Source organism: Austrofundulus limnaeus, unplaced genomic scaffold, assembly GCF_001266775.1.
Source record: "Austrofundulus limnaeus strain Quisiro unplaced genomic scaffold, Austrofundulus_limnaeus-1.0 Scaffold14, whole genome shotgun sequence".
In the NCBI taxonomy this organism is placed as follows: Eukaryota; Metazoa; Chordata; class Actinopteri; order Cyprinodontiformes; family Rivulidae; genus Austrofundulus; species Austrofundulus limnaeus.
The window spans coordinates 1305465-1332496 of record NW_013952416.1 but is presented as its reverse complement, the minus strand read 5'-3'; the positions used below and the strand labels follow the sequence as shown (position 1 = coordinate 1332496).

At 40.9% G+C, this 27032-nt stretch overlaps 2 protein-coding genes across 4 annotated transcripts in view; one reads left to right on the top strand and one right to left on the bottom strand.

The window, feature by feature from the left end:
* The window catches only part of loxhd1b (lipoxygenase homology PLAT domains 1b), a 28078-nt gene extending 14574 nt beyond the window's left edge, over positions 1–13504 (top strand). For both annotated transcript variants that reach the window (XM_014002640.1, XM_014002639.1), the window contains exons 22-43: positions 588–739; positions 3488–3621; positions 3708–3856; positions 3945–4049; positions 4125–4253; positions 4337–4501; positions 5505–5686; positions 5761–5877; positions 6738–6900; positions 7080–7234; positions 7312–7521; positions 7613–7739; positions 9528–9736; positions 9970–10155; positions 10239–10366; positions 11138–11255; positions 11407–11584; positions 11740–11925; positions 12021–12191; positions 12305–12437; positions 12586–12741; positions 12813–13504. In XM_014002640.1, the coding sequence (XP_013858094.1) occupies positions 588–739; positions 3488–3621; positions 3708–3856; positions 3945–4049; positions 4125–4253; positions 4337–4501; positions 5505–5686; positions 5761–5877; positions 6738–6900; positions 7080–7234; positions 7312–7521; positions 7613–7739; positions 9528–9736; positions 9970–10155; positions 10239–10366; positions 11138–11255; positions 11407–11584; positions 11740–11925; positions 12021–12191; positions 12305–12437; positions 12586–12741; positions 12813–13293 (3734 nt within the window). In that variant the 3' untranslated portion in view covers positions 13294–13504. The remainder of the gene's footprint in view (positions 1–587; positions 740–3487; positions 3622–3707; positions 3857–3944; positions 4050–4124; positions 4254–4336; positions 4502–5504; positions 5687–5760; positions 5878–6737; positions 6901–7079; positions 7235–7311; positions 7522–7612; positions 7740–9527; positions 9737–9969; positions 10156–10238; positions 10367–11137; positions 11256–11406; positions 11585–11739; positions 11926–12020; positions 12192–12304; positions 12438–12585; positions 12742–12812) is intronic.
* A 2460-nt stretch (positions 13505–15964) lies between these two features.
* Positions 15965–27032, bottom strand: part of ark2cb (arkadia (RNF111) C-terminal like ring finger ubiquitin ligase 2Cb) — a 13759-nt gene continuing 2691 nt past the window's right edge. Inside the window, exons 2-8 of one of the 2 annotated variants that reach the window (XM_014002637.1) lie at positions 25484–25802; positions 25245–25376; positions 24999–25128; positions 23982–24086; positions 23626–23721; positions 23057–23160; positions 15965–20590 (exon numbers count right to left, since the gene is read on the bottom strand). In XM_014002637.1, the coding sequence (XP_013858091.1) occupies positions 20473–20590; positions 23057–23160; positions 23626–23721; positions 23982–24086; positions 24999–25128; positions 25245–25376; positions 25484–25802 (1004 nt within the window). In that variant the 3' untranslated portion in view covers positions 15965–20472. The remainder of the gene's footprint in view (positions 20591–23056; positions 23161–23625; positions 23722–23981; positions 24087–24998; positions 25129–25244; positions 25377–25483; positions 25803–27032) is intronic. The other variant, XM_014002638.1, reaches the window with a different exon arrangement.

The window sequence follows — 27032 nt, the reverse complement described above, 5'->3', positions numbered from 1 at the left end:
ACACACACACACACACACACACACACACACACACACACACACATCAAGTTTTCTTTTTTTATACCCTAACCTTGACTTCTCACCAGAATCTTGACCACCCTTAATCCACACCTTAGTTCTAAACCTAACCCACAAACCCATAAATAGTATTTGAACTTATGGGGTCCGAACTTTGAGCCCTGTAGTACATTTTGGCAAAATGGACCTTACAAGATAACAAATGCTAGAACACACACACACAGTAGCTCAAACTTTTACACTCCAGTGGTTAAAAAATAATATTTTTTTACAAAGTGCTCTTTATTTTGTTTAAAGTGGTTATCATTAGTAAATAAGCTTTTATTAATGTGTTTCTCCAAAAGGCTTCCGTCATAGTTCTAATTTTTGTCAAGTGTTGCACACATTTACATGCAGCTTTAGAGACTTTCTTATTTGCTTCTTTTAAAAATATTTTGTAACATTTTAATCCACCTTATTCTTGTGTTGACGGTGTGATTTGCACGGTTTGATTTAACACAGCCTCCTGGCCGACACACGCTCCAGTTTCCAGACGTGTTAATAATTCATCCCTTTGCTTTGTTTGACAGTCAACACCTATGAAGTGTGCGTCTTCACCGGTAACATGCTGGGAGCCGGGACGGATGCCAATGTCTTTATTAATATTTATGGGGAGAACGGAGACACCGGAGAGCGCCTCCTGTGGAATTCTGACAACATTAACAAGTTTGAGCGAGGGCAGGTGAGACGGGGTGGTCGAACAAAGCCTTGAAGTTAGTATGGAGGAATTCTCTTGAGCTCTTTCTTTTTTGCGTGTGCCTCACAAAAAATATTTTAACGTTTAGCAACATTGCTTTTCATTAGAAGAGCACCGCTTTACACAATTTACCCGAGGGGCTGAAAATCACCCAGCACTTAGTCAAAGATTCAAGCACTTCCAGGTAACTTGAGCGTGGCACTGAGGTGTGGGTGGGAGTGTATTCTGGTAAGATTACAAGCTCTCCTGCAGGCGAGCCAGCTGTGACTGAGAGGAGCTCCGAGAACTTCTCTGTGTCACACAACCTGTCCTACTTTTTTACCCATTACTTTATCCACACCTGTGAATTATTCATTCCTGCCTTATAGCTGCTCCGCAGGAAAACACACAGTTATGGGTTTATTTCTGACCTACGAATCAAAAGCATCGGCAGGTAACCTTTGTCAGCCTTGTTCTGAGGCAAGAATTTGTTTAAATAAAACATCAACAGGTTAGACTGTGTTCAGTTCAAATGTCAGTGAGTCAGTGAAGCTTAATTAGAAAGCTTTTTAAGAGAAAGTCAAGAAGAAACAGTCTCAAGTTCCATTAATTAGGACAAGTAAATTCTTAATTAGATCTTCTAACAAGAATAGTAAAAATCATCCATGACAGAATGAAACAGTTTTAAAGGCGATATATCATGCTTTTAAATCCTTCTTTTTTACGTTTAAATTTATATATGGTATCAATCTGAAGTGGAACTGCAAGGTTTTGGTCTGAATTCCTCCTTATTGCAACTCCACAAGCCCTTCTTTCACCCCTTTTCTCGGGTGTGTCTCAGATCAACTCGTTATGAGGCTGTCTCTTTAAATCCAAACGAGGCGCTTCACACCCCGCCCCACTCCAGCTTCTAGAGCCGTCCAAGTTTGATAGAGGGTTTTACGACTATTAAAGTGGCGCAGATTGCTTGAAAAATATGACCCAAAACAGAATGTAAAGATTTCTTCGCAGCACCGGGAGAAACTAAATTCAACTTTTCTGCTCTCCTAGAAACTCAAGAAAATGCATTTAACAGCTAAATTTGGATTTTGCATGATATGTCCCCTTTAAAGTGCCTGTGACATGCATATCCTTCAAATAATAAAAAAGTCAAAGAAAACATCTTTATATTAAGGAAACTTGGCATAACACACTTAATTTTACCCTTTTTTTTCCTAAATACATGCATATTTTCTTCTGGACTTGGCTCAGTCAAAAAGAAACAGGAAATGACGTCAAACGGGAGCTCTTTGAGAAAGAAAAATCCCTAGTCTTCTTTTTTACTGAAACAATTTTATTGTCTTCTTTKTTTCTCTCTGAAARTGACTCAAAAATGATCTAAAGAAACATGAAAATTTTCTCTGCAGTCTGGGTTGTCAGCCAATGTAGAACTGCTCTGTTCACATGCAGACATTCCCCTTTGACATCACTTCCTGTTACTTAACATGCAAATATCTCATCTCAGAAGCATGAATTTTTTTTTTTTTTTGCAAAAATGTGTCATTGCCATCTTTCCAAAAATGCATTCATATTTATCACAAAAGAATTGTTGTAATAAAGCACATATACTGTGTATGAGGGTGTCTTTTATTAAAAAAGAATAAAATTATTTAGTGCTATTCAAAATGAAACACAATAACAGAGAAAAACATCAAAAGATCCTCACTCTGTTTTCATCTTTTGTGCTTCATCCAAGCATTTCTTGGATGAAGAACAAATTCGGTGATCGGATTCCTGCTGATCRGCTGTGGAGGAGTTCTGGTTTACCAGAAAATGAAAACGATCCTGACAGCAGTCCGGGCCTGTGAAAAGCTGTCAGGGGACCTTGGATAGGATTTCCCGTACTGCGAACGCACAAACTCAAACGATGGAAGATTTAAGTCGCARACTGGATGTGGTTCTGGGTAGAATCACAGCCCAGCAGCGTGCCRTGAGGAGTAAGGCAACATCTGGGTGAAGTTCATACAGAAGAGGCGAGAAGGTAAACGAATCTGGAATATTGTCATTTTTCGCAACACAGAGACGCAGTTCAGACTTAAAGCAGTGGAAGAAAGGCTGCTTGCCCTAAAAGAATTATGTTTTATCATTGGATTCCCACAGCTGTGACCTTGGTCGCAGGCTGATAAAACCTCTCTGGAATGACACGTGAGAAGGAGGCCTTGATCCCTCCCCTCCCACCCCAACCCGCTCCATCTGCGTCTGGATCAGTCTGAAGGCCACGTTGGGTGGAGACAGAGAACTGAACTCTTGTGACCTGTGCTTTGACTGTTAACAACTGGTTGGACTCTGTAGGTCTCTGATCAGTTCTGGCACGAAGTCTGCCCTGGATGTCACCGACTCCGCTGCATCCCTTCCTCTACCATATGTCTTTGACACCCCACCTCCCTCCCCTCCTTAGCTGGCTGCACTTTCGCAGAGTAGTTTTTTGAGCGTATGKTTGTGTGTTTTCTGTATAAAAACACAGGATCAAAGCTCTTTTTTTAACTCACCCTTCCTATGTGTGTGTATTCTAAACTGYAAAGGTAGCGCACTAAGTTGCGAAAGACCCTGGACATCCGTTCCCCCATGTTTGTCATGTGTGTGTGTTTCTCCAGATGGATGTTCTAAACTGCAAATTTCGTTCTGCATTGCATCTTGATGTCGTGTGTGAATGACAATAAAAGAYTCTGATCTAAAAATACAATGCTCAAACTCTTTAATTTGTTGTTTTTGCAGGAGGATGTTTTTATTGTGACAGCTATAGACTTAGGCCCTTTGAAGAAGCTACGAATTCGCCATGATAACTCTCAGCCGTACTCCACCTGGTACCTGGACCGTGTTGAGATAGTGGACACGCAGGAGGATGTAACGTAGGTGAAACAGGATGTTGCTCAGAAATAACATCTCACCTGTTCTGATCTTCTTCTTTTTTTTGGTGGGGGGGCGGGGTCTATAGGTATTACTTTCCCTGTAACCGCTGGCTCGCTGTGGAGGAGGATGACGGTCAGATCGCACGAGAGCTGGTTCCTGTTGACGAAGCCTTTATGAGGAAGGATGAGGATGAGGAGGGCACAGGAGGAGCCACTCTGGGACTGGAGCAGAAATGTAAGAAATCTGGCTCAAGCCTATGAGGCAAAGGGCAAGATTAAAATTCATGTGATTGTGTTAAAATGGTTAAATGTTTTAACTTCAGCCATGTCGACGACATACACTGTTAAAATAAAAACTGGAGAGAAAAAGTATGCTGGGACTGACGCCAACGTTTTTGCCATTCTCTTTGGAGAAAACGATGATACAGGTGAAAACAGTCATTCAGTCACGATCGTGTCCTAATTTTAAACTGCAGTTGAAACAAGTCATTTGGTCCCTCCAGGGATCATCAACCTAAAGGCTTGTAAAAACTATAAGAACAAGTTCGAACAGGGGATGATCAACGAGTTCACTGTGGAGGCTGTGGACCTGGGTGACCTGGAGAAACTTCGAATTGGACACGACAACTCAGGTGAGAACAGATAATGATCAGAACAAAAAGGAAATCAACACATTGTAAAGGTGTATCATATAAATATAGATATTTGTAATCAGGAGGTTCAGCTGGTTGGTTTTTGGATTGGGTCGAGATTGACGCCCCCTCTCAGGGACAGAAAATACGTTTCCCCTGTGGCCGCTGGTTGGATAAAGGAGAGGATGATGGAGCGATTGTGAGGGATCTCTATCCTGCTGAGTTACAGACTGAACTCTACACTCCATGTAAGTGAACAGCCACACCGATGATGAGAGTCAAAGGGGGTTWTTCTTGTAAAAACACCAATTTACTTTGACAAAAAATGTGAGCAGATTTGCAGTGAAATGTTCCAAAGGCTCCTTGAAGAATGATGGTATGTAGAAGATGGAGCTGTGATAAGTTGTGGCATTCATCTGGAGATATTTAATTAAGGAATACATACAGGCATTATGACCTGTAGCTCATGAGATATTTTGCTAAGACACAAAGACACCTAGATAAGAGCAAAACCCATTAATGCCTTCTTCCCTTTTTGGCAGCGGGTGACAATTAAAGGGGCAACATCATGTAAAATCAACTTTTTTGAGTTTTATATCATGTTATAATGTTATCCTCTCATCAAAAACATGCCCAGGCTCTTGCTTTGACTCATTCTTGCATGTTTGAGAAATCTTGTAGTGTCTTGAGCCAGCCAGACAGGGGAGCAAAAACGACCGGTTGGGCCTAGAACCGCCTTTTGGGATCAGCTCCTCCTCTGGGCTGTATCTCCGAGCCAAGCTTCCTCATCACAGAGCACACACACACCCGGCCCGTGCTGAAATGGGTGTGACAGAAGCAGAAGGAGGTTCTCTAATTTCAAGGCATTTAGAAACAGATATGATGTGAAGTCAAGTTTATTTTCTATTTAAACATAAAAACAGCATTTTAATAACAACTGAAGGTGACATGGTTACTTTATTATGGTATAGAATTTAAATATACGCCTGAGAAACATTTCATATTGCCCCTTTAAACTCTATTTCTGCAAAATAATGTTGTTCAAAAAGTTATCCACAGCAGGTAAGATATTAACTGTTTTGAACACTGCTTCAAAAAATTGTTTTKCAGCATGTTAGGTACTTTAGAAGAAGAAAAATAGCAGAACTTTAAAATTCCTACAGGATGTGATAATCATTTAGAAAACTATATTTTTCAACTCGTGTAAGATATCTTTTTTGTTTTGTTTTTTTTTGTTTGTTTTTTTCTCAGTTGTGCCTTACGAGATAAAGATTTTCACCAGTGACGTGTTCGCGGCGGGAACAGACGCCGACGTGTTCATAGTCCTGTACGGGCAAAACGGTCTGGGCACGCAGCAGAAGCACCTGTGTGTCAACGAGCGAGAGCGGCGGCTCTACTTTGAGCGAGGAGCAGAGGACATGTTCATCGTAGAGGTCAGAGCGTGGACTGCAGAGCATTCTTTAAACCTCTGCTGCTGCTCCGCAAACCATCATCCGTCTCCTTACAGCTGGAGGACATCGGTGATGTCATAGAGAAGATCAGGATTGGACACGACAACAAGGGCACCAACCCTGGATGGCACCTTGACCGAGTAGAGATCAGGCGACAGCTCCGGAAAGGAAAAGTACTAAATACTTGGGATTTTGTCTCAATAAGTGAAACACCTGAGAAAAAGACCCAGCTGGGCTTATTTGCAGTGTTGTATAAAGTACCACAAAGTGATACTTGAGTAAAAGTACAAGTATCTTACCAAAAATTTACTTAAGTAAAAGTTAAAGACTCCTTTAGGAATATTACTTGAGTAAAAGTCTTAAAGTGTCCGGTATTTTTTGTACTTGAGTATTAAAAGTAAAAATATTGATTTAAAATGAGAAGTTAGATTTTCCATAAGGACATTTATTAGACGGTGACCTCCCCAAAAAATGCAGAAATGACTATATTGTATTAAAATAATTTATGTTAAATTTAAGATGCACTAGTCCAGCTGTTTCAGTTTGTATCAAGGCTGCCCAAATATTTTCCCCAAAATGAAAATCTATCTGAGGGCTGCAGCCAAATGCAATTATATAATTCATGAAATACAAATACTTCTTAAGTACAGTCCTTTTATTTTAATGGTTATGTCCTGCAGGAGTGTGACATGATTTGTTTGTGTACAAACTAATACGGTATCAGAGTTTCATAATTAAATTCACTCTATCTAGGAGGCACAATTTACATGGATAATATTTATTTTTTACAATAACACGCTGGAATAAAAACAAGCAAAAATGAAACAAAAGTAACTTTCTACTTCTTGCCTTTTTTTAAAATGTAAGGACTAGAAAGTACAGATAATTGTGTGAAAATGTAAGAAGTAGAAGTAAAAAGTAGACTGAAAAATAATTACTCAAGTAAAGTACAGATACCCAAAAATTCTACTTGAGTACAGTAAGAAAGTATTTGTACTTAGTTACTTTACAACTCTGCTTATTTGTCTGGCAGGGTTCAGAGACCACCATCTTCCCATGTGAGCGCTGGCTGGCCAAGTCAGAGGACGATGGTGAGACAGTGAGAGAGCTGGTCCCCTCTGACATCATCACTGAGAAACTCCTCAGGGACGGGACGCTGAAGACCACCGAGGTTGAGGTGGAGGATGCTTTGGAGAGTAAGTTTTTCTCCGATTTCAGTGCGAATCTTTTCTGTAAAACCCACCGATTCGTGGCCATTTTTGTGCTTTCTTAGGCCAGTTGGCTGTGGTGGCCATCTTGAATTTAAGTTGTAGAGGTGCATCTTGTGAACATTTTGTGATAATTTCAATCAAATTTGCTCTCTCTCTTTAACCAGCTCACACGTACACCGTGTCGGTGCGGACAGGTGACATGTACGGAGCGGGAACTGATGCCAACGTTTTTCTCACCATCTACGGAGACCTGGGAGACACGGGAGAGCGCAAACTCGCCAAATCCGAGAACAGCAAGAACAAGTTTGAGAGAGGAGCGGTACGTGGAGAGAGCTGTGATGGATGTTTCAGGTGTTYGAAGGTGTTAAAACCTGTGCAACTCTCATGTTTTTTTAGGTGGACAAGTTTACGATCGAAGCTGTGGACCTGGGACAGGTGTTTAAGGTCCGTATTCGCCACGACAACTCCATGATTAGTGCGGATTGGTACCTCGACCAGGTGGAGGTGCAGGATGTGGACACAGAGGAAGTTTACATGTTCCTGTGTGAACGCTGGCTGTCGAAAAAGAAAGAGGACAAGCAGATAGACAGGACGTTCTTCGTCAAGGTCGGTCACAGCATCGCTTTTCGCTTTGTGCAGCGATATAAATGAGACAAAACCTCCATGTGGAAATGTGAATATAATGTGTCTCGTTCAGGGGTATGAAGGAGAAAGGAACACTGATCCATATTTTAAAAAGGTGGCCCAAAGCAAACAAGGACTGGACCGAAATGCCAACAAGAAGAAAAAGAAGAAAAAGGTGGTGGTTGCCGAAGAAGGTCCAAGTAAGCAAAAGTCACTGTAAACTTCAAGGTGGACATATCATGCGAAATACTATTTTTTAGACATTAACTGCATTTCTTGTTTGGATTTAAAGAGACAGCCTCAAAGGGGGTTGGTCTGAGCTACAACTCAGAAAAGGGTGAAAGAGGGTCTTGTGGAGTCACAATAAGGAGGAATTTAGATCAAAGCATTGCAGTTCCACTTTATAGAGACACTAAGTGAGTGATTTAAATATGAAAAAGGATTTAAAAGCATACGATGGAGTATTAGGGCCACACAACAATTTTTTTAAGTTATTATTATTACGAGATTAAATTCATAACATTATGAGAATAAAGTCGTAATATTACGAGATTGAAGTCATAATATTATGAGAATAAAGTTGTAATATTACGAGATTAAAGTCATAATATTATGAGAATAAAGTCGTAAAATTACGAGATTAAAGTCATAATATTATGAGAATAAAGTCGTAATATTACAAGAATAAACCCATAATATTATGAGAATAAAGTCGTAAGATTACAAGAATAAAGTTGTAATATTACTAGAAAAAAGTCATAATCTTACATGACATGTTCATTTTCCATTCCTCATTTTCCTCACAGCTCCTGTGTACAGCCATATGTCTCTGTGTTTATAAAGTAGTCCGCGATGACTTGGGTCACTTTTAGATTAATATGCTTTCATCCAAATTAGCTATGTGCTGATTACATCTGCCAATGCATCCATTAATTACAATACGGCTTCAGTTAATTATATAGTCATTTGCACAGTTTCCAATTCCTGCTACTGATAATTTGATGCTAATGTGCTAAAAGATTAAATATTTATTTTAAGCAATACTAAAGAACAACTTGACAAGCTGCTCAACATTCCTCATTTAAATGCAGTGGTAACTGCATGCTTTTTCATGTAAAGTGTATGGTATTATGACTAATTTTAATTTTAGAATATTATGACTTTATTCTCATAATATTATGACTTTAATCTCGTAATATTATGACTTTATTCTCATAAAATTATGACTTTAATCTCGTAATGTTACGACTTTATTCTCATAATATTATGACTTTATTTTCATATGACTTTAATGTCGTAAAATTATGACTTTATTTTTGTAATTAAATTTTTTTTTAAATCTTGTTGTGTGGCCCTAATACTCCATCGTAAAAAACTAAACATATCTCCTTTAAAAAAAAGTTGCATCTTCAATCTGAAAGCCTGCACTGAGGGATCAATTCACAAATAAGGACATGTTTGTTTGTTGATCTTTTCCTGTCCTTGGGTACAAATGACCCCTGGGGTCTCGCTTTAAGGGTCATTTTGATCCAAGGACAGCAGGTTTAAAAATGAAATGTATGCTTTTAATGTTGCAGAGTTTTCAGAGCATAGGCCATAAATCTTTTATCACCCCCATTGTTATCCAAACCACAAAGTTATTAATGAGGAAGATTKTTCTCCTAAAAATAACCAAGTAGTTTTGATGCCGAAGTCTAATAAAAAAGTGATTCAAGAAGAAAATACACAGGAAAAACTTAAGTTAAACTGGTTTCAAAGGTTCCTTATCAAACCTTATCAGTTTTAATTGATCTGATCTTAAAACACCAATAAAACTGATAAACACAGACATTTAAACACTTAAACGGTGGATAATATATATATTTGTGTTTGATTGCTTTAATATAAATACATACAAAACAGCCTAATTAGGTATCATTTAAATAAACATTTCCCGCTCCATCTATCAGTGGTGGTCATTAATAAATGTAATCCTCTCCTTCATGCAGTCATCCCGTATCATTTCACGCTGTCCACGGGGATGGACCGGGATGCCAGCACCACAGCCAGGGTGTATGTCATCATCATGGGCCCCGGTGAAGTGGAGACGGACCGTATGTGGCTGGACCTGCCAGAAGGAAAGACATCCTTCAGCGCTGGCAGCATGGAGCACTTTGTGTGCTATGGGACTGACGTGGGAGAGATCAAGAGGGTGGAAGTGAGAATTTGGAACCGTGTCTGTGACTGAATCTGTGAAACTCTGTCGTTTAACATTTTAAATAAGCGTCATTGTAGCTCAGAAATAATTCAGTGTAGCTGCTGTGTTTGGCGAGCAGATCAAAACCAAATGATGTCTCAATTCCCAGTTTTCCCTCCCCCTCTGTCTCTGTCTCCTCTTTTTGTCTCTCTCTCTCTCTCTCTCTCTCTCTCTCTCTTTTGCTTTCTGCTCAGCTTGGTCATAACGGTGTCACACCAGAAAGCTGCTGGTTGGTGGATGAGCTGTCGGTTGCTGTGCCAACCAAAGGTATCAAGTACATCTTTCCATGTAAGTGCTGGCTGGCTAAAGACAGGGGAGATGGTTTGACTGTCAGACTGCTGAACGTGCTAGACTCCAGCACAATCAACATTATCCGTATAGTAAGTGACTTCAGCCACAGCTCCATCACTGTGCTGCATGAAGTTAGACTTTTATAAATGTTGTCCATTGTATATTTTTTTAGGTTATTTATTCAATCACAGTCGTCACAGGAGACACTCAGTATGCAGGGACGGACACCAACATTTTTCTGACCGTGTACGGCGCCAACGGGAGCACAGAGGAAATGCTGCTGCCGAAAAATGGAGATAGGTCAGTCCAGTAATGACGTCATGAAACAATAATTATCTAAATAATATCCTAATAAAGGAAAAATGAAAACAATTAGTCCAACTCTGTCCCATTATTAAAGRTAATAAAAATTAAGGTGGTTGTCCTGAACTCAAATGCTGCAGTTTGAAAGAGCTTGCTTGGGAAGTTTTTCAGAAATATTGGTTTGCAGTTCTGAAATGCGGGTACACACTGAATGTAAACAAAGAACTCAGCTGAATTAGACAATATCCAAGTGGAAGCTTCAGTCACAAGGCTGTCAGATGTTCAGAAAACAAGCTATTTGTGTGACATTTGTATTTTTGTGGGGTTTTTGTTTATACCGACTTCTGAATTATTTATGCTTTTATGCCGAAGCAAAGTCCTACTCTGTGAATCCTGTTCGTTGACAATGGCAATAATAAATCTGATTCTGATTCTGCGGTCCCTTCAGACTACATGCTAATAGCCTGCATGCATAAATAACTTGGGTTTTGCTCATATTAAATCAATAAAATGTCTAATTTGGACGAAGCAAGGCAGCAAACGCTTTCCGGGGACCTGTTCTCCCATGTTTGTTATGTTCCGTCTTCTTCTGAATGGGTGTTCTGAACTGTAATTTTATTGTGCTCTGTACGATGACAATAAAGATCTGTCTTTCTCTCTTCTTTAGTTTACCACTGTCGCTACGTAATCAGTGTAGAGATACAAGATGTGGGACTGAACCAGGTATCAAGCAAAGTATTTCTTGTTTGTTTTATTTTTTACATTTAGGTTTGAGAGAGACCAAGAAGACACTTTCACTTTAGAGATTGACGACATCGCCCCTTTGAAGAAGATCAGAGTTCGGATCGATGGCAGCGGCTGTCGACCTGACTGGTTTCTTGACAGGGTAACACAAAGATGACTAAAGTATTTTTCTGAGGAAGTTTTATTTTAACTTTCAACCAGTAAAGTATTAAGTATGAAAACACAGTTATATTCAAATCAGGCAGTGTGACAAAGTAAATTGGATCTTTAGAATAATCCATCCCCACCTTTAGATCCTCATGCGGAACCTGACCACTGAGGAAGAGTACCTGTTCACTTACGAAAACTGGCTCTCCAAGACCAAAGGGCCCAAGAGGACGAAGGTGTGTGAGCTGCCGGCGGTGGTGGACGATGAGGAGATGGTGGAGAAAACAACATACATCATCCAGGTCCAGACCAGCGATGTTGGAGGTGCTGCACGTGGGCTTTGTGACGTTTAGTTGAGCGTTGATGTCAGATTTAAATTAAGAGATTTCAAATTTCATGGACAAAAACAATTTAAAGAATGAATATTTCAGACTGTATTTGTCTCAGACTCTGTTGGACTAATCCATGTGATCGTCCAGGTGGTGGCACCGATGCCAACGTGTTTTTGATCCTCTTCGGTGAGTACGGAGACACCGGGACGCTGGCTCTGAAGGAGAGCACCAACAGGAACAAGTTTGAGCGAAAAATGAAGGATGTGTTCCGATTTCCTGACATGCTCAGTCTGGGAGAGCTGTCCAAGGTCAGAGTGTGGCACGACAACAAAGGTGAGGGAGAAATAGCACGATAGACCTCAAATAAAAAAAAAATACTATTTTCAGAAGACAGAATAGGAGCAGGAGGTTTCTTGTGTTGTAAACAGGCCCAGCTCCTGGCTGGCACTTGGAGTACATCGACGTGAAAGACGAGGCCATGGACCAGACATTCAGATTCCCCTGCGACCGCTGGCTGGCCAAAAACGAAGACGACAGGCAGATTATACGGGAGCTGGCTTGTGCCAACAACGACTCCGTCGACCTCAGTGATAAAACCAGTTAGTATACATGGGTGCTCGCCAAGCTGGTGCTCTGTAATCAACAAAGATGAACGACCTGTCAGATGTGAAGTGATCACAGCGCAGCTTCGTCTGTCTCTGCTTTGCCACAGAATACGAAATCACCACTATGACTGCGAACACGGACGATGCCTCCACCACAGAAAACGCCTGGATTGTGTTGGAGGGAAGGAAAGCTCGGTCCAAAGAGTTTGTTCTGGAGAATAAGAAAAAGAAGTTTTTGTGGTACGTCTTCAAAGGGAGCTGGTTCACCTTATATAATCTCCTCTTCTATGTGGTCTTTCTTCCTCTTGTAGCTTTCTGTTCTCAAGAGAGTAAATCTCAGATTCATAAAAAAATGTTGCTCGTATTCATTGCCTGCTAACTTTCACAGCGGTGCCACTGACTCGTTCGAGTTCTCATCCAAACACTTGGGGGAAATTGCCGGCATTTGCCTTGGTCATGTAACAAAAGACGGAAAGAAGGTGAAGAAGGAAATCTTCTGGCACGTTATGGAGGTGGTGGTGATGGAGATGGAGCTGGGAAATAAGTGAGTGGAAGCTTTACATCATCTCATCAAAAGAAATGTCACGTTAACGAGTTTATCGCTTCCCGTTTTAGGTATTTCTTTCACTGTGATGCCCAAATCCCCCTGGCAGCCAAAAAGGACCAGTTCCTGACCTTCGAGTGCTACAAATCTGTCGAGAGCTTCGCCAGCAAAGTGCGCAAACTGGTCCCCGTCAAGTACGAGATCATCATCATCACGGGGGACGTCAAAGGCGCCGGCACCGACGCCAACGTGTTCATCACCATCTACGGCGTCAACGGCGACTCGGGCAGGCGTCAGCTGAGGCAGAAGTTCCGCAACCTGTTCGAGCGGGGCCAGACGGACCGCTTCGTCCTGGAGATGCTGGACCTCGGGGAGCTGCTGAGGGTCAAAGTGGAGCACGATGGCAGCAGCGTCAACAACGGGTGGTTCCTGGAGTGCGTGGAGCTGACCAACACGGCCAACTCGGTCACRACCATCTTCCATTGTGGGAAGTGGCTGGATCATCGGAGGGCTGATGGGCAGATCCACAGAGTACTTTATCCCAGATATTAGGAGGATAAATGAAGCAAAGATGACCATTGTATTTCTCTGTTTTTATATGAAATAAGCTGGATTTACCACAGCTCAATGTAACTCTTTTAAAGGATAAATCCAGTATTTTGTCATGATTTGTGCCAAGGGTTCAAACATGAGAAAAGGCCATATTACCCRTTTTATAAAACCATGCTCCTCTACCAATAAATACCATCACAAAAAACTTTCATTAATGTAGATTTTCTTGTTTAAGTTCATTTTAGTATAAACAACTAACTGTGCTGCTTTTACATATTTATTGAGGAAAATATTTGGTACAAAGCATCACCATACGTAATATTTTGACAGTACAAAGATGCAATGCCATTTGATCATAGCTTAAAGTCTTATGTTTTATATTTTTAACTTCTTTTTATGTTGTTAAACCAGAATGTCATTATGCAGAATATAGGCCAGTACCCAAAGTGGGGCCTGTGGGCCAAAACTGGCCCACCAAGCCATTTGATTTGTGCAATGGTTACTGGGTTATAACCTGCCATCCTATGTAGTCCACCTAAATTTATTTAACTCATTGGCCCAATGACTATACACTCACCAGCCACTTTATTAGGTACACCACGCTAGTAACGGGTTGGACCCCCTTTTGCCTTCAGAACTGCCTCAATTCTTCGTGGCATAGATTCAACAAGGTGCTGGAAGCATTCCTCAGAGATTTTGGTCCATATTGACATGATGGCATCACACAGTTGCCGCAGATTTGTCGGCTGCACATCCATGATGTGAATCTCCCGTTCCACCACATCCCAAAGATGCTCTATTGGATTGAGATCTGGTGACTGTGGAGGCCATTTGAGTACAGTGAACTCATTGTCATGTTCAAGAAACCAGTCTGAGATGATTCCAGCTTTATGACATGGCGCATTATCCTGTTGAAAGTAGCAATCAGATGTTGGGTACATTGTGGTCATAAAGGGATGGACATGTTCAGCAACAATACTCAGGTAGGCTGTGGCGTTGCAACGATGCTCAATTGGTACCAAGGGGCCCAAAGAGTGCCAAGAAAAGATTCCCCACACCATGACACCACCACCASCAGCCTGAACCGTTGATACAAGGCAGGATGGATCCATGCTTTCATGTTGTTGACGCCAAATTCTGACCCTACCATCCGAATGTCGCAGCAGAAATCGAGACTCATCAGACCAGGCAACGTTTTTCCAATCTTCTCTTGTCCAATTTCGATGAGCTTGTGCAAATTGTAGCCTCAGTTTCCTGTTCTTAGCTGAAAGGAGTGGCACCCGGTGTGGTCTTCTGCTGCTGAAGCCCATCTGCCTCAAAGTTCGACATGTGCGTTCAGAGATGCTCTTCTGCCTACCTTGGTTGTAACGGGTGGTTATTTGAGTCACTGTTGCCTTTCTATCAGCTCGAACCAGTCTGCCCATTCTCCTCTGACCTCTGGCATCAACAAGGCATTTCCGCCCACAGGACTGCCGCTCACTGGATGTTTTTTCTTTTTCGGACCATTCTCTGTAAACCCTAGAGATGGTTGTGCGTGAAAATCCCAGTAGATCAGCAGTTTCTGAAATACTCAGACCAGCCCTTCTGGCACCAACAACCATGCCACRTTCAAAGGCACTCAAATCACCTTTCTTCCCCATACTGATGCTCGGTTTGAACTGCAGGAGATTGTCTTGACCATGTCTACATGCCTAAATGCACTGAGTTGCCGCCATGCGATTGGCTGATTAGAAATTAAGTGTTAGAGCAGTTGGACAGGTGTACCTAATAAAGTGGCCGGTGAGTGTATAAGGGCCTGTAGTGCAGTTATCCAAAAATGTGAAACACTGGTTGGCTGCTAGCTTAATCTTTAAAAATAAAAGGGCTTTATTTAAGAAGTATTTGTATTTCATATTGCATTTGACCCTCAGCCGTTGGATAGATTTTCATTTTGGCCCCTTTTGGGGAAAAAGTTTGGGCACCCCTGATAAAGGCAAAAGGTGGGCAACAATGTAATTCATTTTTTGTAATTTTAGCAAATATTTTACAAAAAATCTGGGCAGATTTTATTACAACACTCCAAAGGTAATCAGTGGATGTACAACTCCATTAATTGTTGGAGTCAACCTCATATCTGTTAGCAAAATACCTCATGATTGACTGGATGAAGTTTGATGAAAACTTAWTAACTTGATATGACTCTACAACACGATCCAAGATGGCTACCACCACTAGAGTGACTTTAGTAAACACAAAAATGGCCACAATTCTGTTAGCTTCATAAATAATGAGCTAAAATAAGATGTGGTAGTAGCTGAAAATCAACCCCAACACATACACCGAGAGCTAATGTTACAAAAGATCCTTATGTAAAACTTTGGTACGCACATTAAGCAACATGCAGATTTCATTCAGTGAATGCTGTATTGATTTATACATCGACTTATGATTTACAGATAAAACGTTCCTTATTGAACTGAAAGAAAAAATTTGATTAAAAATAGTACAATAAATTATCAAAATATAAAGTTGGTTTAATTTGAACAATAATGCTTTAAAACTCACCAGAAACCCTGAATGTAAAGAAATGAGAGGTTGTTGAAAAATTTTGCAGTCTTGTAGCGTATTGACTGCTGCTTTAGCAGATTGTTTTAAAGAAGAAAACACTAAAAAAAAAACACCACATTTTAGATTAGTTCTCAGCATTTTAGGCAGTTTATTTGAAAAACACATACAAAAAGATCATATACAAGACAATAAATAAAAAAGAGACAGAACAGTTTGGGTTAAGCTATGCAACTTTTTGCATCATCATTAGTAATAAATACAGTACAAAATCCACCCAGAGTGAATCTAAAGATTTTTCCACAATATTCACTGATCATGTTATTCTTCATTATGATTTAGCTATTGCTTTCATATTATTGATACATACTTCTACATTTCTATAAAATAGTCAAGATCATAAAACATTGCGCGGTTACAGCAAAACAGCAGTGTGTTGTACAAAGATGGCCACTTCCCTTTTTCACTGGCAGGTTAAAAATCAACATTTTTTTTTTATCAGCAGCAAAGAAACATCTGTAATATTCAAGAAGGTACAGCATCATATTAAACACATCTACAGAGCTACTCCCACATACACATAGGAAAACCTGAGAAGGACATGCATTAAAAAGCTTGTGCTTTGAGTTTCTACTGTTCATTCCGGTTCATCAGCTTGAGTTAATACTATGGCTACGGTCCAGTTCAGTCTGGAGTTACACTGTGGAAAAACAGGGGGGAGCGTGGGGTAAGGCCAGTGAGAGAACGAAATGAAATAATAGTAAGACCAGTCAGCCTCGTTCCAATTCAGTACAAGTTAGAGTCATTTGCAGAATTAGTAGCGTATTATTAGGAAATGCACACCAAAAAACGTAGTTAGCTTATCATATCAAGGTGTGAAACATCTATATTGTAAAACCACAGTAACACCAGAAGTTTGCTCGAAAGATCAATGGCTCAAGTCAGCATGTTAGATAAGTCCCATAAATCCCACACAGCCAGCAACATGTAGGAACGAATACTACAAATTTCCATGTGGTTCCTAAAGCAGTAAGCACTAAGATGACATCTGGATATAATGAATATTGAGAACATAATAAAAAAAACCAAGAATGAATTATATAAAACATGAGTTATTGTGACAAGCAAAGCAACACTGTACGGGAAAAGCAAACTAAGACAAACAGAAATGTACCCTGACATCTGCTTCAGATAAAAGCAGGAGTGACATTTAAAGGAAGAGGTCAGATTTTTTTTTTTTTAAGTTTGGAAAGGTTATGAACAGTTAGTATCTTACCTGTAACAGGTTTCTATTTGAATAGCCACAACCTGGAGGAACAAAGCGTAATTCTGACTAGATTAACAAGCTGACATAGTTTGACTGGAACCAAGACCAAAAGGGATTGCTTGCAAAGGCTACTTTAGGAAACGTTTACATGATTATCAGCTGCACATTTCACTGTTTTTCTAACAGAAAAGTTAAGACATTCCAGCAGGAAGTGATGCAGGCTTCCTTATATAGCTGCAATAAAATTTCTGACRCTGGAATTGATGGTAGTCATAATTTACTGTTAAATTGCCATTTTTTATAGTTTTGGTGTGAATTTGGGCAAAACAAAACCATGTAGTTTTTATTGATTCTAATATAATTTTCTTGTGTGCTGCCTCATTTTCTGTCTATGAAACAGATCACAYTATTTAGACAAGACAGGTTTTAAAAGGGGGTATTTAAATCCTTTAATGCAGATTTTATTTTGAAATCTATTAGGAGCTCCTTCAAGAAGATGCATTTTGTGTTGAACAAAGTTCTAGGCTAAAGTTGGATTAAATATGGCCCAAAAATGTAAATTTATAGGATTTGAGCCCTGCTTACTCCATGAAAGAGCATTGCAATTCCCATTATACCAACTAAACACAACTCCAAGGACTAAACCTAATCCTTCGTTTTACTCTAATTTTATTCAAAATCAGGTGCCCACGATGGCAATAATCCACTTTGGTCAAGACCCCACAGAGACTAGTCATCAGCTCATCATTCCACTCAGTATTTACCAAATCCTTCAAACTGAGGTGTTCAAAAAGCCATCTACAGCAGGTAGGATATTTACTGAGCATAACCTTTCCACAGAACCCCACTTCAAAAACACCCAAACTATCGCTTTAAGAAATAAAACATTCAAAACTCAAATTAAGAGACGGGATGAATGGAATGTAATCTAGATCAACAGCACCATGCTGGCTAGGAAACATGTTGGGAAACACCCCGCAGTCAGTTTCAACAGATTTTTCTCCTTTGTAAAAGAAAACACAGACGGCATGCACAAGCATCCCCACCAACCAAATGCATAATGAGGTATTTTTTTAGTATTTTGTGTTATTTTAAATAAATATATTGATTAAATTGCAAAGTTATGAGATAGACATTAAATATTCCACCACAATAGCTAGCTAGCTACAGTTAGTAATAAATAATGATTGTTAAATACTTAAGGCATCTTTAATCACAGCATTCTATGTGAACTAGCAAACCTCCATTTCCATCTTTATGTAGTTTCTTTTTTGGACGGAGGTTTAATACAAAAAAAATAATGATAATAATAAAATAAATTTGCAACACAAACAGTCAAGTTACCCTCCAAAAACATACACAGGGAAGCATGAAAATACTTTGAACTGAATAAAAAACACAAAATCTAGGACAAGAAGTATCCACACCACCAAACCAAAATATCAGGCAACTCCATATTATAGTGCATTTACAAAACACAAGCTACATCAGAACAACAATAAATATGTTTTTGCAGCATTGCAGCATCTTCTTCACTATGGTTAAAACGGACAAGGCGTATTGGTACCGCGTCCGRATTGGCAGGTGAGCAAAAAGAATAAACACACAGGTAATACTAAAAAGAAAAAAGAAAAAAGAAACGAAATGGCAGAAAAGAGACGATCGAAATAAAAAWGCTAAGAACAGTTGTTTGGTATTTTTCAAATGGATGGCTTTTTCTCCCTTTCACCCTCCTTCAAGTGAAATACGCCAACATGGTTCATGCATGATAATAGAAAAAACAGCTTCTATCACTGAACRTATCACAGTTCTAGTAGTACCATACACAAGCACCATGAGGGGAAACAAAAGAGAGGGGGGCGTGGGGGGGCAATCGTATACATTCTAGCACGTTTCACAGGCAAACTAGTTTGTATTTTCCCTGTAACACCAGACACAGTCTATTATTATTATTATTATTATTTTTAAAATCAAACAGCAGGAGCAAACTTAAGATTAAATGAAAAAGGAGCCGATACACAACAGAGGCGATTCGATTTAAAAAAAAATGACGTGTGCTTGTTTGATAGGCAATAAGGTTCTGGTTATAATAAAAAAAAWGTCACTCGAATGCATGGCGAGACCCTCAAACCCATGCCGGCCTCTCGTGATCATGCCACGATCGAGGCCACACAAACAAGATGCCGTTAGACACAAACTCACACGCTGGTGTCGGATCGGCGTCTGAGGGCAGCTTTAATCTACTCGGGAGGGTGGGGGTGGTAGAGGAAGGGTGCGTGGGCTTTTTTAGGCGCATTCTCRTCCTCCTCTACGAATGAGCGGGGTCATAATAATCACAGATCACATGCACAGACACGGCCCCTGCTTCTAAACTGCTCCACAACATCAACGACACAGCCCAAGCCTGCCGTACAGCATGCACATCTGGGGGGGTGGGGGGCCCCCGCTCTACGTCGCAGGAGCCCCCCAAACTACGACACTACACACATCACTGGAAGCCATGCCTGCAGTTTAGCGGGTTTAGCATCAACTCTGATGTCATCTACGAACTGTAAAACCATGTTAGRCATGWAAGAGAAAGTTTTGGCCTTTTTTTTGTTGTTGTTTTTTATTACTTTTTAGTCTTKATGCTTATGGTTTAACAATACTCTAGAGCTGTGTTCACCCCCTCTTAGGTTAAATTTTTTTTAGCAAACATATTTCTCAAAAGGCTTTTGCTTTGCTACACAACACTGTTACTCTGTAAATACTTATTCAGTACCATGACACCACAAGCGTTCAGCTACAAGAGTTCACACCACACAACCTCATGCTAATCGTTTGATAATGTTCTGTACAGATGTGCTGAGTGAGGGCTTGGGCAGAGTGCAGCTTAAAGGATTTTTCACAGGCCTTAAGGGGGATCGGGTTGGGGTGGGGGGAGGCAGAGGGTTTGGCAGAAATAAAAACAGCCCTAATACACCCAAAGTGAGCAAGAGAGGGTGGTAGTCAGAGCGTCCGCCCTCTCTCGCTTTCTGGCTGTATGGAGAAATGTACGCAGGTGTACACGATCCGAGGGGACCGTGTGAAGCCTCAGCACATCTGTCCATACATCTCCTACCGTTCACATCCAGTCAAGTCCACTCAGCTGACCTTCCTGTATCTGTGCATCAATCCCCCCACACCCTCTCATCATCCTTTGTGTTGTACGCCAGTGTGCTTTGTTGATCCCTCTGTCGCAGCTGTCTCAGAAGGCAGGCTCTTCGAGTGATGCGGGAGGAAGAGGGGCGTGTTTTGGCAGAGCTCCCCCCCACCCCCCTGCCTCCCGGAAGGAGGCGATGGAGAATTAACGAGAGCGGATCTGAAGCCGCAGGAGTCCACGGGAACTATCAGCTCTCCGGGGTCAGCTGGGTCTCAATGTCCACTCTGCAGATGGGACACTTCCTGCTGGTGGCCAGCCACTGATCCACACACGCCTGGTGAAAGAGGTGCATGCAGGGTAATCTCCTGAAGAGGGAGGGAGGGAGGGAGAGACAGAGAAAGAGAGCCTTGAGTTGAAGGATATATGTAGAAAATGTTACATTTACATCACATCATGGATCACATATTGATCAGATGCTGCTGCTGACTGATCCATGACGGGATGTAAATGTAATATTTTAGGTAAAATTAATCACTGCAATAAAATAACTGTCTGTATTTGTCACTTATACAGTGGATTGCATCAACTCTTACATTACAGAAGGGAAACTTCACCAAAGTGAAACGTAAATCTGTAGATCTGTGTTTGATTTCTCTGGCTGGCTTTCTCAAGGACCAGGATGTGAGACACAAAGATCTGAATTATGGAACTGAAAGTGAAAGTAGTCAAACTGAATTTTTAATAGACCAAAATACAGTTTCAAAGCAAATTAATTCCGATACAAAACTTTAAATTCAGTTTTAAAACATTAAATTCAGTTTCAATTTAGTAAAATTCATTTTCAAACCAATGCTTTCAATTTCAAATTATGCACATTCAGATTCAATCTGAGCAATTTGAATTCAATTCCTGCTGGCACAAGATTTATCCCATGGCTGGCACTAGCAAATGAGAAGAAGACTAATCATTTGCATTAACATCAGAGAGGCTAGCGACTAGCATGAATAAGCTGTCGTTAGCACTGAAAAGGCTAGCAACTAGCATGGATAAGCTGGCGTAAGCATTGGAGAGGCTAGCGACTAGCATGGATAAGCTGTTGTTAGCATTGAAAAGGCTAGCAACTAGCATGGATAAGCTGGCATTAGCAATGAAGAGTTTAGCAACTAGCATGGATAAGCTGGCGTAAGCATTGGAGAGGCTAGCGACTAGCATGGATAAGCTGGCATTAACATTGAAGAGGCTAGCAACTAGCATGGATAAGCTGTCGTTAGCATGGGAGATTCTAGCAACTAGCATAAATAAGCTGGCGTAAGCATTGGAGAGGCTAGCAACTAGCATGGATAAGTTGGCATTAACAGTGAAGAGGCTAGCAACTAGCTTGGATAAGTTGGCATTGGCATTGGCGAGTCCAGCAACTAGCATTGATAAGCCGTTGTTAGCATTGGAGAGGATAGCGACTAACACGGATAAGCTGTCGTTAGCGTTGGTGAGTCTAGCGACTAGCGTGGATAAGCTGTCGTTAGCATTGGAGAGGATAGCAAACAAACAAAACCTATAAGCGATGTGCACTAACTGGTGTTCCTTAGACAGAATTTATTGTTCAACATGACGTTAATCATAAATACATAAAGACTTGTCCATCCAGCCTTACATGTTGGAGCCAGAGTGTGACCCAGTTCAAGAGGAGGATGAAGACAATGAAAATGTTGAAAAGTCCAGACTAAATTAAACTTTTRTGCACTCCTAGACTCCAAGTACACAACAAAATTAATTTAAAGTCTAAAAAATAACTCCCTTTAAAAACCCAAAAATATTTTTTTATAATTATTTGAGCAAAAAAAATCTTTGGTTGGTGTTTTTTTTTCTGTTTGGGGATTTATATATTACATTTTATGCAGCAAATCCTGAGCTCATGTTGTATTTGCTCTGACAGAATGCAGCTGATGTCCTTCCCGTCCAAAAACATTTCCACCACCTGTTAAGTTTTTAGGATCCGCAGCCAATTTGTTAAGCCACCCAAACAGCTTGTTTAGCTCATCCAGTTTGTTTCTCTGATTGATTCTACTCACATATACACACATTTCTCAGGCCCTGCCACACCACCTAATGTACTGAACCGAGCTAAAATAAGCTAAGGATCAACAACAATAATGTGAAAATTATTTCATTTTCTGAATAATCTCATCAAAACTAACTCTAGTTTTAGCTGCTTGTCTGTGTCTTTATAAAAGTTGGAAAATAAAAACACTAATAATACAAATAAAATCAAACATCTTATAAGTTTGCGAAGCTAAAACCGTTTCAAAACAGCTGAATGAAGTGTTTTACTTTGACTTAATTCCACCAAGTCAACAGACATTTAATCTTAGAGAAGCAGCTGATTTTTGGTCCTGTTGTACCTGGTATTTAAACCTTTTATAGGATCGATTCAGCTGTCAGGATGAGGCTCAAATTTGACACCAGAATGCATCTCAAGTGACCTCTTGGGATCAGATTTCGCTCCACAACTCATTTAATTCGCACAGGGAAACTTTGACTGSGGATAAAAATGCCCGTTTGTACTTCAAACGGAGCATTTATGTCTAACTGTGCATCAAATTTTGTTCCTAATTTACACTTMTGATGAAATCTCCTAAGTTTTAGYTTTTGATGATAAGATTATTTAAGTAGCGTTTGTAAACGCTGAGACACACTYAATTATATTTTGAGCACAAACCTCAGGAAAACCCCTTGAGGCTGAAGAGGTTAAGCTTGTGAGTTTGAATAATGAACTCCCAGGAATAAAACTGTTGTTTGGATAGCCAAAAAAAGAAAAAAGAAAAAAGCAGCACCTGACATCTTCTCCATCTTCCAGCATCGACAGACAAATGGTGCACTTTTCATCTGTGTCCAGCTCCTCATCATCCAGACACATCTTCAGGTCTTGCGGTATTCTCTGCAGAWAACAGCAAACAGACTTTCATTTTTCAAGGATGCAGTGCTGATGCCACCGGGGTTTCTGAGTCAGCTGAGGCTGGATTTAAAGAWAAACCTCACCTAATCATTCCTCCTAGAGAAAAAAAAATGCAGCAAATGTTCTGATACTCTTCCCACAGTATTTAGGTCAAACTCAGTGCAGACGTTTCTTTAAATTCCCTCCACGTTCATATCTGCAGACAGCAGGATGAGTCATCCCTCACCGCGAACTGTGAGAGGCTGCAGCTTCGTCTCATTAGTTTGCAACAGAAATCACATTGACCTTTGAACTGCTGCAGGAGTCGTGACCTTTCCAYCCTCGTCTTCACTCTTTCATCCCTCTGGCCCGGCAGCGCTGCCTTKCTTTATCTCCTTCCTTCACATTTCACTTTAACTTATTTCTCGCCCCGGTGCTTCGTCAGAAAGATTTTCTACCCGGTCCTACCTTTTTGTACTTGTGGGGGAAAGTGAATCTCTCGATGATGGCTTGGACCGCTCCTCGGTTCACGCTGCCCAGTCTGTCCTCCAGCTGCAGGAGCTCCTTTAAAGAAAAATATAATCATTTGAAATAAAATGCCTCCTTTTGTGATTTTTTTTTYCCTCAAAGCAAAACAACACACAATCAAGCGTCTTTGACAAATGACAGGAAACGAAAAGCATCTGGAACCCAGAGGAACTGGAAATAAGAGAATCAGTTCCACACTTTGAGCCTGTCCAGACCATTGGTCACAGATAAAACAACGATAGATTAAAGAGGACTGGTGTGTCTGCAGRGGAGAGCGAGGAAGAAGCTGCACAGACCTCGTAGCTCTCTCTGACAGCAGAGGCGTGGCGGGAAGGGTTGAGGCTCTGCAGAGCCAGCAAGTGCAGCTGGGGATACGGGTAGTTTCTGATCTCATGGACGACCTGGGAAAGGACGGAGAAAAAAGGCTGCAGAAATCAGACAGAACGATAAGAACACAGGCTGCCCCTGCTTGAGGCAGAGGTGTCAAAAGTATTCACATTCATCTTAAGTAGAAATATAGATACTAGGGTTTAAAAATACCTTTTTTTTGGAAGTAGACGTATCAACTCAAGATTTTTACTCAAGTAAACGTATAAAAGCACTGGTTTTAAAACGACAGAGTATAAAAGTAAAAGTAATGAACACTTTAAAAAGGGTTCTATAGCATACACCCCCACCCACACATACACACATACACAAACACAATTTTATTTCTAAAGTCAATAATGAGTATTAAAATGGTAATGTTGAAAAATTTGGAATCAACAGATTAGACTAGTTGTTTCAGCCACCATCATCTTCATTCTAGGCTACATCTGCTGCAGTAAGTCCTGCTGGAATGTGATGTGATTTGTGTCATACAGGTGACTGTCCCTGATGGAGTGAGTTCAATCCAACAGGATGTCAGAATGGTTTACATTTACACTYCTCATCCAACCACAATCAAACTCACTCTATCCATGTGCTCCATGTATCTGGATAGAGTTCTATTTACTTATTTTTTTCTGAACAATGAAAAGATGGAATAAAAACAAGTCAAAGTTACATAGAAATGAAATAATTTTTGCATTTCTATAAAGGAGTAGAAAGTACAGATAATTGAATTAAAAGGTAAGGAGTAGAAGTAAAAAGTAGTCTGAAAAATAATTGCTCCACTAAAGTWTAAATAACCAAAATTTCTACTTAAGCGAAGTAACAAAGTTTTTGCACTGAGTTACTTGACACCTCTGCTTTGAGGGTTTATAGAATGAGCCCAGCAAAAAAAGGGGGGGTGTACGAGAATTTACTGAGACTGACGGTACGATGAGGCTCACCACTTGTGTTGAGGCATTGTTTCTGGGGAAGTGGTGCATCCTCGGGGAGGTCAAGTAATGCTGATAGTGCTGCGGCAGCGGGTGGATGTGGTACTGGTGAGGGGGGAGTCCAGCATCTACACTCAGATCCCTGCACAAAAAAAAAAAAAACCAATAAATCAGCCGGATTTTACATGACGCACCGAAATTTGTCTCATCTGTATATTTTTTTATTCAAATTTTAAGAACATACGAGGCGCCGCTCACCAGTCTGTGCCTTCAGCCAGGTAGCGAGGCTGCTGCACCACAGGCTGAGGGGCCACGTGAAGCGGGGGCCCAAACTCATAGCCGGGTCTCAGTCTGTGGGGCTGGTGAGGAACTCTCTCTGGGGTGCGTCTACTAACACAAACAACCAAGCATTTTGAAAACATCCTGGAATAAGAAGAGAAGGTTTGGGGAGCGAACTCTGCGGGGTCTGATTGGTGCGTGTGGGCGAGGGGGGGTACCTGGAGGGCGGCAGGATGTGTCGGTGCTGGGCCTCGAGGATCTGCTGCTGGAGGAGGTATTGCTGGTGTAATGCCTGAGGTAGGAAGGGAGGGGCGGGGAGGTCCTGGAACTGGGAAGCGGCCAGGGGGTTGAGGGGCGCGTGGAGTGGCGGGCCATGCTGGTGGCCCGGGGGGACCAGGTGGGGGTTAATGCCTGACTGGGGCTGCCCTGGGTGGGGCATTGGGAAGTCCATGGGCAGCGGGGCCTGAGGACCTAACTGGAAGTGCCGGCAGGAGGTAGCATGGCTGTGCTGCTGCTGCTGCCGGTTAAACTGGGAGCCTGTGGAGGATAAGCACAAGTCGTCAGGGGGTCTGTTGTTGGGGGGAGAAACCAGATGGAATTATTTGTGGGTGAAAATGTGGCGTCACTGTGTGTGCGTGACAYAGCGTGTTAATGAAAGCCCTACCTCTTACCTAGGGTGAAAAATACTTCTGTGGGGGTGGGGAATGACGGTTACCACAAGTACCATGAAAATGACAACCACCTTTGGGTCCTGCACACAAAACGTGAGCTTTTCCTTTCTTTATTTGTGTTTTCGACACCTGGATCGACTCCTTTTCTTCTGATTCAGAGGAACAGACGAAGTTGACCAGTGAATGAATAATGCAGCTCAGATCTCTAATATCAGTGCTCTCAGCCATAAAACATGACTTTTTTTATTTGTCTGCACAACATAAACTACTTCACTACAAACTTTATAAAGTTTCATGTTATTCTCAAACAAACTAATTTACTTGTTAAGTGTGCCTGAACAGACTCTCTTTGTCTTAAACACTTGGTAAGGCTCTTCTTCCATAGGAACATTCAGGAGTTGAGAGGAAATACTTGGAATTCTTTTAAAACTCTCTAACCACAGATATTTAGCAGCTACAGCAAACAGTCGGTCTGTGAACAAAAACGACAGGAGCTTGTGCTGTGGTGCAACGTTTCTTTTCTTCATTATAGAAGGGCTAACAAGTTACACTACATTAATTAAATCCCTTGTTTTAGGAAATAGCCAAATTTCCATTTTAGGAAATAAGATTTAATGGCGTGTTTTCAGTTTTACACCCTAAAAATGCACACTATTATAATATAAAACATACCAAATTTCTTCTTTGACAGATGTGAATTCATTAAAAAACAGTTACTKGAAAAATAGGCAGTCTACATTGCATTTACTGGGAGCCTGCTTAGTTTAAAAAAAAAAACGCAGTATGACTTTTAAACAGCCAGCAAAGAAAAGCCGTGTGAGGCTTTTCCAAATATATAGTTTGAGCTTGTCAGTATCTAACCAGCCAGACAAGAAATTTTACTTGCTGCTGGACAGAGAAGGGGGGGGGTGGTCATGGTTAGGGTCTAGACTGCAAGTGGCACGCTGCTTTTTTAAGCGACTCCAGTGAAAACGATCACCATGAATGACAGCAGATAGACTCATTCAGACCCTGTGATGGAGAAAGCGTGGAAACTGTCTATCTTTGTCATAGCAGGAGAGGAGGTGGTTGGGGTGGTGGGGGGGTGGAAGGAAAG